We start from the raw sequence: 11,650 nt of genomic DNA, 5'->3' as shown, positions 1-11,650 counted from the left end.
ACTGAAGTTATAAATAGGATAAAAGAAGATGAAAAAAATGTAGCGTATTTTTTTCTCTCTTTCTTCTTACTCAACACATCTCCAAGGAAATGTGCTGCAGCTGGAGAAATCATTGGTTGGTCCATGTCTTCATCTCCCTTCTCTATAACCCCAAATCTCCTTCCAAAGGACACCCATCACTGAGGAGGGCTGGACCACAGCCCAGAAATAATCGTTGCAACTATTTCGTCTGGACAGCTCAAAAGGCAAAGGAGGGGCTGGAAAAGCTCAGGGTTCTTGCCAGATATTTCCATCAGAGGGAGCCTAGGGCAGAGGGAACTACAGACCTCACATGTGCCACCAAGGCACCGCTCCCCGTGGAGGCTTTCTAGAGTTTCTGAGCTGCGGTTGACAACAACCAGGTCATTTTAGGACTGCTTATTCTATGCACCCATCTTTCCATCCTACTCAAAAGCCACTAGCCTAGTGACCCTGGCTTCCTTCTCCTTGCAACAATGAAGTCAACTGTGGGAAAAAGACTATATTATCCTGCTATGAATCCTCGCATTTCAAAGCAGCTTCATCCCAAGAGATTCTTCACATGTATCACAGACATGGTGTCATTGGCCCTGAAATAAAACTTTTCTGCCTTTGAGAACCTTGACGAGGAAGAGAATGAAAAATCATCTTCACTTGGGAATTTATGTACTTCTCAGCTGAAAATAAAAGAGAAGAACCATATCTTTTAGCTATGAAGAAAGAACATTCTGATCTTGAGGCTATGGACCAGCTTGGAAAACCTCCCCTATTAACAAGACGTGACTTGCAGCAAACAGAAGCACCGTCCAGAGAAGAAAGCATTAAGGCAAAATAGCTTTAACTTGGGTTGCACTGGAAGACACAAGACTTAGGCCTGGTGTCATTGATAGGATTCAAGAATTATACCAGTGTAGGCACAAGCATTTTGATCTTTTGCTCGTACAAAAAAAACAACAAAACCAAACCAAAAAAAAAAAAAAACCTATTTGTTTAGATTGGTTTGTAAAGGATGACTTTTTTAATCTCTTTAAATTTGGGGTCCTTAAATCTAACCTGCAAACAGACACAAAATCCTCCCTGTCTCCTATTTAAATGGATGGTTGAGACATTTGTATTTATGCTTGGAAGAACCAAGCAGAAAGTGACAATAATGTACCAAGTCTGAAATCCAAGAGTGGTGCCAAAGAGTATCACAAATATCAATGACTATTGATTCAAGAGACTATGGAACACAGGGATTGATTCCATTCTGCTCTAGAGAGCCAGACAACTAGAAACCGACTCTCATGTCTTCCCCCCAGGACCCACCAAGTGCTACAGCACCTTGCTTTGTGCCTCTATATTTCTGGGCAAAACTAAAGCATGGGCAACAAACAAACATTAATTTTCTGTCTTTGCTATTATAAAAGTAGTCTATCATATCGTTATGTGGAGTAAAGAAACATTGGACAAAAAATTTTTATTTATTTAAGTGAGTTCCCAATGGCTTCCTCCCTATGGCATGCCTCAGAATTACATACCTTCAACATACGTGAGTATTGAGATTTCTTAGGCTGAGAATTCATCCTGGGAGAAAATACAGATTTGAACTGGCTTTTGGGTACTTGAATATATAATCTGGTATCAGGATAAATTAAAGTTAATACCCTAATCTATCACTTCAGAATCCCCACATCAAGCTTTACATTTTGCATTAAAAAAATAAAGTAACAAAAAGCGCGTGCAGATAAACATGGACTAATAGAATTTGTGAGATACACGGTGACTTCTGCAAAACAGAATAGGGGTAAGAATTCTCAAGCTGTGACGTCTTTGGGAAATGGGACCCACAGGGGAGTTCTCTGGAGGAGTGCGATTCCTGTTCACCAGGGGGCAGCAGGGTGACCAGTAGGTCAAGGAGAGCAGGGAATGCTGGAGAAGAAGGAGGTCGCTGAGGGAGAGCTGGGGAGAGGGAGGGGGCGGAGGAAAAGGAGCCAGATGCAAGTGGGCACAGGCCAAGAGGTTGAAGACAATGGGGAGAAAAAGATGAATACAGAAATTCCATTTTGTAAGAAGGCTGTTTATCCAGCTCATACTCTCCGACTGGAGAACTTCTAGGCCCTTTGTCAACAACCAGGCCGAAATGGGCAAGTTTCAGGAAATGCATGGTGGCCAGAACTATTTACAGAATGGAGACCTGAAGCAACCTCTCTTGGGCTCATTCCTAGAGTTCCATCTTCCTGTCGTTGGAGAATAAAGTAACTCAGAATTATGGAGAAGTCCTGGGACTTTCCGTTAGAGAACAATAGCATCTTGTCCCCACATAAGCCGTGGCAGCTGTTGCTGCTGCAGAGAATGCAGCCCACATCACACCACCACTGTCCTTCAACTTTCTCTGTATCCCGAGCCTCTGTTCACGTTCCTACCTGAGCCACAGTGTTCCAGACCTGTGGGAACTTCCTGAGTGGCCATCTCATCCCAGAAGGGGTAGTAAGCTCTTTGCGGGTGATAATTGGACTGGAAACCACAGGCCATTCGAGGATCTTCATAGGAGTTGATAGGCCCCTGCCTCTGTGACAAGGAAAAAACAAGGAAGCATATTAACAGGAAAATCTCTATACTCCAGCCCGAACAGCACAATAACTTCTTATCATATAACCACGTGAGTAGGAATCATCCATAGAAGATAACAGAATAGAACCAACTACTGATCACAACAATCCCCCACCACCGCCACCAAAACAGACACAGGGAAGGAGAAGGGTCTCTTGCTTTGACTGCACAGGCAGTGATTTTCATCCATTTCTTCAAGCATTTGACAACTATCTTTTCTAATTTTCCTTTTTTTTTTTTTTTAAGATTTTATTTATTTGTTCACGAGAGACACAGAGAGAGATAAAGGCAGAGACACAGGCAGAGGAAGAAGCAGGCTCCATGCAGGGAGCCCGACGTGGGACTCGATCTGCAGTCCCCAGGATCACACCCTGGGCTGAAGGCGGCGCTAAACCGCTGAGCTACCAGGGCCGCCCTCTTTTCTAATTTTCCAATAAGGACCCATGATTAACAGTGATGCAGAATCTTGGCCATCTTTGCACAACCCTGACTTTTGAATTATTTTGTGATCTTACTCTGTAATAACACTGTAAGTGGATATTATTACAAGATATTCTGATCTCATAGAACCAATAGGTGACAAATGTCAAGGAAAACCCACCCATGGGCCTATGTAATACTAGTCACTTGTTTTTCAGTTCATTGTGCATAGGTGTTAATGATGTTAATGGCAGAAATTTTCAGCTTCTTGCAACATTTTGGGAACTTATGCCATTCTTTCATCCATTTTATGAAATTCATAAAATATACCATCTACCCAGGACTTTATAAGGAAGGCAGATGTGCTTCCCTAAGCACACGTGGGAGGCATGTTTTACAGTGTTCAAGACCCTATTCTTTCAGGACACCCAGGTGGCTCAGTGGTTGAGTGTCTGCCTTTGACTCAAGGGGTGATCCTAGGGTCCTGGGATCGAGTCCTGCATCAGGCTCCCTGCAGGAAGCCTGCTTCTCCCTCTGCCTATGTCTCTGCCTCTCTCTGTGTGTCTCATGAATAAATAAATAAGATCTTTAAAAAAAAAAAGAAAGAAAGAAAGACCCTGTTTTTTGAAGCTAGGTATATATATGTGGATTCAAATCTTGACTCTACCACTTACTAACGGAAGGCCTGGGCCTATCTTTTAACTAAACCTCAGTTTACTCAATTATAAGATGGGAATAATACCTACCTCCTAAGGTAGAAAGGATTACGTAAAATCTGTGTAAAGAAAATTATATATAAAACAAAATAAAATATGAAATACATATATAAATCATCTATATGATACCTAAGAGAACATGGATATTATCTTACTATAACAGACCCTTAACAGTCCTGGGATTGAGCAAGAGAGTTAAAAAGTAAGACACACACACACACACACACACACACACACACACACAAACACACACACACACACAAAAACCAAAAACAAAAAATAAAAAATAAATAAAATAAAAAGTAAGACACCAAAAGAGGAGCAGAAGATTCACAGAAAGATTTCCTGAGGAATCTCTACTACACTGGACCATCCTTTACTTTCTTTTTTTCCTTTTTCTCTTCTCTAATGGCCGCTCCACCTCCGTAAAAATCTCAATTAAAATAGTCAAACTCTGCTAGAATTTGACTGGTTGAACCTACTGAAGTCAAGGGGCTAATGGACAAATGTAGTTCGGGACGTATTCTCATCCCAGAAGTGTAGCTTGTTAACTCCCAGTAAGATCCTCTCATTGGAGAACTTCCTGTGCCCTCTCTCCCCGTGAGCCTCAGGACAAGAACTCTGTGCTATTCTGTTAGATTCAACATTCCCTATCTACTTTCACTTCCCCATTTTGCAATTGTCCACTAACTTAAGCTCAGTAAAATTAACAGAAGAGAGTACATTGACACAGAGGAAAATGACAATTGACTCCAGAATATAAAAGGACATTTGTGCACACTAATTAGGATGACATTTTCTGTAACATTCATGAAATTATTCAAAGTAGGGCTGGTTGGATGAAATTTACTTTGGGGCTGTTCAGCTTCTACTGGGCTAAAGGTGCCGAGAACATAATGGTACCGTTCGAACTCAATGGAGTCACCTTGAGCTGTTGAGTAGCCAAGGCTAACATCCTTAGTTTCTACTACCAGACCCTGGTGAAAACGACTAGAATGTAAATGGAGCAACTGTGTTCTGCTAGTTATTTGTGTTTGGGACCAGAAGGTTTAGGGAAATCATTGGCAAGAACACTCTACTGAGCTTCAGGCAGAAAACGTTTCCTGAATTCTGGTTAAAAACATTTGGGGGACACTGTATTTTCATATTGTAAGCTCCTGAGGCAACAACCTTTGGAACCCCAAGGATAAGTAGGTCTTTAACAACCCTTTGCAACTGAATCATTTTGAAACACATTTCCTAGACTACCTGTGTGCTCTCAATATCTATCCCCATCTTCTAATATGTCTTTAGAGTCTTTCTCAAAATTCAATGTCAATGCAGGAATTAGGTCTCAAGTGAGGAAAGTTTGATTCTAAATTATACAAAGGAGAATTATAAGTTGCCTAGCTCTGTTATTTTGGGACAGTGTGTACATAGTTTGCCTAAGCCCTCCTTATAGAAGCCTTAGAAGATGGCAGTAGGTAGTACAAGCAGAACCTTTGTAGATAGGTAGTAGGTAGTTTGGTATAGGCCCTGAGAGGGTGGTAGAAACCCCATGAGAACATTTTGGTTTTGCATTTTATATCATTTACTTATTTTTTTATATTTGTTACTCAAGCATAGTTGACATACAATGTTCTGTTAGTCTCTGGTGTAGACCCTAGTGATTCAACGATACTGTATATTACACTATACTCACCATGATAAGTATAGCCACCATTTGTCACCATACAATGTTATTACGTCACCGATTATATTCCTTAAACTGTATTTTTTTTAACTCCATGACATATTTATTTCATAACTGGAATTTTGTACTCTTAAGCCCTTTCACCTAATTCTTCCAATTCCTAAACCCCCTCTTTTCTCGCAAATACCAGTTTACTGTATTTGCAAACCTATTTCTGTTTATTTTTTTCTTTTTAGATTACTAATGCAAGTGGAACCATATAGCGTTTGTCTTCATCTGACTTATTTCACTTAGCATAATGCCCTCTAGGTCTATCTGTGTTGAAACAAAAAAAGGTTTCATTTGTTTTTATCACTAAGCAATATTCCAGTGTGTGTATCTCGCATCTTCTTTGTCCATTCATCTATCCGTGGACACAGGTTGCTTCCATATCTTGACTATTATAAATAATGCTGCGGTAAACATATGGCTGCATGTGTCTTTTCAAATTAGTGTTTTTTGTTTTCTTTAAGTAAATACCCAGTAGTGGAATTATTGAATCATATAGTAATTCTATTTTTATTTATTTTGATGAAACTCCATACTGTTTTTCACATGGTTTGCATTCCCACCAACACTTGTCTCTTGTGTTGTTGATTTTGACAGGTGTAAGGTGATATCTCATTGTGATTTTGACTTGCATTTCCCTGATGATGAGTGACGTTGAGCATCTTTTCATGTGTCTGTTGGACATTTGTATGTCTTTGGAGAAATGTCTGTTCATATATTCTGCCCAGAAAATTTTGTTTTTTTTTTTTTTTGATGTTGAATTGTGTAAGTTCTTTACATATTTTGGATATTAAACTTTTATTGGAGGTACCACTTGCAAAATATCTTTTCCCCTTTGGTGGGTTGTCTTTTTGTTTTATTATTGGTTTCCTTCACCATGCAAAAGCTTTTCATTTTAGTACAGATCCAACAGTTTATTTTTACTTTTGTTTCCTTTGCCTGAGGAGACGTATCTAGAAAAATGTTGCTAAAGGTGATGCCAAAGGAATTACTGTCTATGTTTTCTTTTAGGAGTTTAATGGTTTCATGTCTCACATTTAGATCTTTAATCCATTCATTTTGAGTTTCTTTTTGTGTATGGTGTAAGAAAGTGGTCCAGTTTCATTCTTTTGCACGTAACTGTCCAGTTTTCCCAACACCATTTGTTGAAAAGAATGTCTTCCCCATTGGATATTCTTGCCTCCATCATTGTACATTAATTGACTCTATAAGTATGGATTTATTTCTGGGCTCTCTACCTGTCCCATTGATCTATGTTTCTATTTTGATGCCAGTACTGTTCTGTTTAGATTACTACAGTTTTGTAGTTTATCTCGAAATCTGGGATTGTGATACTTCCAGCTTTGTTCTTTCTCAAGATTGCTTTAGCTATTCATGGTCTTTCATTGTTTCATACAAATTTCAAGATTATTAGTCCTAGTTATTTGAAAAATGTAATTGGTATTTTGATAGGGATTACATTGAATCTGTAGATTGCTTTAGGTAATATGGATATTTTAACAATATTAATTCTTCCAATCCATGAGGATTGTATGCCTTTCCACTTGTTTTTGTCATCTTCAATTTCTTCCATCAATGCTTACAGTTTTCAGAGTACAGGTGTTTTACCTCCTTGGTTAAATCTATTCCTAAGTATTTTATTCTTTTTGATGTAAGATGGAATGGAGAACTTTTTTTCAGGTTTATAAGTTTAGGCTTTCTCTGCTAAGGAAAGGCTACTTATGGCAAGGTGTTGTCTACAAAGTAGTGTTGAAGGAAAACTATCTGGATGTACTATGCAGGGGAAGAGATCGAAGGCAGGAGTACTCTGTGGGTTAGGGACACAGCAATGAGGTCCAGACCCAGGCAATGAAAGCAATGTAGCAGTGTAGTGAGTCAACCCCCAACCTCTGATTACAACCCTGCTCAGCATCAGACTCAATTTATGTTGTTGGCCTTTTTTTTTTTTTTTTTTTTTTTTTTTTTGAGGACTCTCTCCTACCCTAAAGCAGGCATTTTGTTGTCAGGGGTAGTTTATTTACTCCTTTATATATGGAAATCTATTTTTGAAACATATTTTCTCTTTAGCACCCTTCAGCAGAGCCAGAGGACCCTACTTTTAAGAATTAGAAGGTAGGGGGTGGCGCTTGGGTGGCTCAATTGGTTAAGCGGCTGCCTTAGCCGCTCAGTTCATGATCCCAGGGTCTTGGGATCAAGCCCTGCATTGGGTTCCATGCTCAGTGGGAAGCCTGCTTCTCTCTCTCCCTCTGCTCCTCCCCCTGAAGAGAGACTCTCCCTGTCAAATAAATAAATAAAATCTTTTAAAAAAATTAGAAGGAGTTAATACACCAAGCCTACCATGAACCACAAACATCTTTGCTAGCAGATGCTCTTGGAAGCAGCATGATTCTTGTTATCTAGACACCTGCCTGTTTATTAGACATTTCACAAACTGACTTAATACCTATTTCATAGAGTATGAAAATGACATTTTTACTCAAAAGAACCACATAGCTAGTTCCAATTCATTATGAAACTGTCTTAGTTGAGGAGAAAGAAGCAGGTTATTAACAGGTCAGAAATCTAGGCTGCACAACCCCCACCTCATTGCTTTAAAAAAGCACCACCCAAAATAAGTTTGAGTCTCTTTGTTGACACCTTCCTTTCGTAGCTGCAACTGAAGGTGAACTCATAAGATGCAAGCAACATTTCCAGTCCCTGTCACAGTTTTAAGAAAACCATCTGACAGGTCCTCACTCATTTATCCCACAGGTGATTATTGAAAAGAACTAACGTACATCATGCACCTGCTCTATGCCAGTTGGTGTGATAAACATTGTGCAGAAATGGTCACATTCAATCCTCACCACACTCATGCAAGATTAGTATTTCTACCCCCATTTTGCAGAAGAATAAGCTGAGGCTTTAAGAGGACAAGTAGAGGCGGCTGGGTGGCTCAGTCCATTAAGCATCTGACTCTTGATTTTGGTTCAGGTCATGATCCCGGGGTCCTAGAATCGAGCCTCAAGTCAGGCTCTGCACAGAGTCTACTTGTCCCTCTCCCTGCTCTCTTTCAAATACATACATACATACATACATACATACATACATATATAAAATCTTTAAAAAACAGAGGACTAGTAAATTTCCAAAGGCCACACAGCTAATAAGATAATAAGGATAGAATTCAAATCCAGGTCTATTTGGTTTCAGACTGTCTTTTCTTCTACTTATCCAATATGAAGCTTATGTGGCTCGAGTACAGATTTCTCAAGAAGAGTGAGTGCTATCTTAGGATAAGTACTAGGCATATTATGGCAATGTGCATTTATGGAGCAAATTGAGACCATGCGCCTAGTCTATGCCAAATATTATGTTAGATGCTAAAAACACAATACGAACAAGAAATGAACTTCACCCTTAGGAACATTCAGATGAGTAAACAGGAAATTACAGCGAGGAGATGTGAGAGGGTTAGGTACCAACGTGTAGAGGGAGGGGAGTGGCAGCAGGTAATACTTCCTGGAGGAAACAAATTAAGGTAACCGAAAGGTTGAGTAAAATTTAGCCTAGAACATATGATGAAGGGCCTACAGAACAAGAAAAGATGATCATGCACCTTATGGTAAAAAAGAACATATAATACTATCAAAGGAAGAATAAGAAAGATTCAGATAAGTGATCTAGAGAGACAGTGTTGTTTGGTAGTGAGAAGGATGAAAAAAAGGTGTGCTCTTGGGCAATGTGGATGCTTGCCATGGAGGGTAATTAATAAGAAGTAAAGCTTGGAAAGACAGGGGAAGATCACAGTGTTAGGGCCATAATAAATACCAGACAGGAATTTGGCTCCAGGAGAAAGGCTTTGGAGGTTACATTAGAGGTAGTGACATGGTGAATCAATATGTTCTAGAAAAGTCATTTGATGGTGCCAAGTAGGATGGGCTGGGCAAAAGGAGAAGGTGAGGAAGCTGACATAGGAAATAGAGTGCCTCACAGAGCCCTTTTGGAGACTGAGGCAAGGAGGAAAAGAATCAGTGCTACTAATCCTAACTTTATTTAAAATGTTTATTTTTTATAATAATTTTTGCACTAATTTTGACTCTTAAAAATATTGCATTAAGACGTCATGTAGCTTGATTATTGAGTGCTGGGCAGCCCTTGTTTTGCCCTCATGTGAGTGCTTCACTGGTGTCCTGTTAGTTTGGTTGCTGAGCGAGAGTTCAGGCACAGGACAGTGAGATCAGGGTCATGAGTAGAGAGGGGAAGAGGAAAGAAGAAATATAAGTGTGCCTCAAAGGAAGAATCCACATGATTTTCTAACTGATAGGAGATGAAGGAAAGGGGTGATCCCAGATAATGCTCGGATTGCTTGCTTTTTTCATAATGAAAAAGTTGAGTTTAAGTACATAAGAAGGGAGAGAGGATGAGAACTTCTCCCTCAGCTGTGTTTAGATGGAGTGGTGGCCGAGCAACCTGGCCTTGGGGGAGGAAGGATCCTGAAGGTGGATGCAGGATAGGAGAGGACAAGAAAGGGTGTGGCTAAAACTGGAAGCGTGGAGCACCCGGCGAGAGTACAAAGTCAAGAAAAATGGTAGTTCAAACAAAACAGAAAAAAGATCAAAACTGGGTCTGTAAAGTTGCCTACAGTTACGAGAGATGAAAGGGGGAAAAACAACCCAAAGGCGCCATTGAAGACAGAGGAAGAAAAACAAGAAAGTGTACAGTGTCGTGAAAGCCAAAGGCAGAGCTTTGGTTGGCCAGTGGCCGCCAAGAGAAGGATGGTAGCCACAGGGCCTTGGAGGGATTGGGTCCCCTCGCCCTGGGCATCTCGGGAGAGCACATGTTTTGTCCTGCTCCGTCACACACATGGTGACCAGCTGCCTAGGGAACAGCACTCCTCTCCCGTCCTCTTGGGGGCTGTCAGAGGACACAGTCCAAGCCCACATGCTTCACCTTTCTGACACTGAAAACAAATAAAACAAAGCCCCAATAATCTGGAGGCTACTAGAACGATGGACATACCTTACCTCTGCTCTGCTCTGAAAGTGAGCCCGCTTTAATGACCAGCATCCAGCCACCACCTCCATTTGCCCTCCAGTCAAGGTCTCCTCTCCTTCTCAAAGCTTCAGAGCCAGGGACTCTATCTCGCCCCCCAGCCCCAGCTCCCTGCTGCTGTCTTTTCTGACCATCTTCCCACCCTTCCCCACCCAATGCCACCAAACCTCGCAGCCACAGCTTTTGCTCCTTGCCTCCCTTCTCCCTGCCCCCAAAAGTCGGAAAAGAGGGAAGAGGGGAATATTTTCACACCACCACACCAAATCACAAACATATGGAGTCCCCCTGTCTGTAAGACTATGTGTGATCCTTTCTTCAAATTCATGTCTGCCATTAGCCAAGCAACCATAGATGTCCTCGTGTTTGCTATTATTTCCCTCCTTTCTAGATGCTGCTGCTTAAAAAAAAAAAAAAGAAAAGAAAAAAGAAAAAAATCAGAATAACAATAAAACAAACATTTTAGGCCCAGGGTTAAGCTGAGTTAGCCTGGGTGTGTGCCTCTGCAGGAATAACTGTTTTTCCAGGAACGCATCGATGTCCACAAGCTCTAGCAGGAAGACAGGAGACAGGGGTTAGGAAGCCTGGATTCAAGTCCTGCTCTGTCCCCAAGGAGCTGCGTGACGTCCCGCCTGCCACTTAACCTCTGTAGCTTTTGCTTCCTGAGGAGGCTGGCCGCAGGGATCTGCAGGCTCCTCGACAGCTCCACCTCCACCGTCCTCTCCCGCCGACCCTTCCACATTCTTTCTCCTGACCCGCGACCCACGGCCTTCACGGGTGGAGGAGCCCAGAGAGCCAAGACTTGTTGTCGTCGTAGTTTGGATTCACGATGTGCAATGCTCCCCTTGCTCTTAAGAAAGCCTTTGGGGCAGCCCGGGTGGCTCAGCGGTTTAGCACCGCCTTCAGCCCAGGGCGTGATCCTGGAGACCCAGGTTCGAGTCCCACGTCGGGCTCCCTGCGTGGAGCCTGCTTCTCCCCCTGCCTGTGTCTCTGCCTCTCTCTCTCTCTCTCTCTCTATGTCTCTCATGCATAAATAAATAAAATCTTTAAAAAAAATAAGAAAGTCTTCCTACTGTTGTCCTAATTCCTTCCTAAAACCAGGCTCAGGCAGTGCTTGGACCCCACATCCCCCATTTCTCAGTCGAGACCTGTG

At 41.4% G+C, this 11,650-nt stretch overlaps 1 protein-coding gene across 4 annotated transcripts in view; it reads right to left on the bottom strand.

Moving 5' to 3' along the window:
* Positions 1-11,650, bottom strand: part of ETS1 (ETS proto-oncogene 1, transcription factor) — a 130,569-nt gene that overhangs the window by 97,716 nt on the left and 21,203 nt on the right. For all 4 annotated transcript variants that reach the window (XM_025998932.2, XM_025998930.2, XM_025998931.2 and 1 more), the window contains one exon: positions 2,424-2,568. In XM_025998932.2, coding sequence (XP_025854717.1) covers positions 2,424-2,568 — 145 coding nt within the window. The remainder of the gene's footprint in view (positions 1-2,423; positions 2,569-11,650) is intronic.

The sequence above is a fragment of the Vulpes vulpes genome, chromosome 12, assembly GCF_048418805.1.
Source record: "Vulpes vulpes isolate BD-2025 chromosome 12, VulVul3, whole genome shotgun sequence".
In the NCBI taxonomy this organism is placed as follows: domain Eukaryota; kingdom Metazoa; phylum Chordata; class Mammalia; order Carnivora; family Canidae; genus Vulpes; species Vulpes vulpes.
The sequence above is the reverse complement of the archived record's forward strand: the minus strand, read 5'-3'. Positions and strand labels throughout refer to the sequence as shown.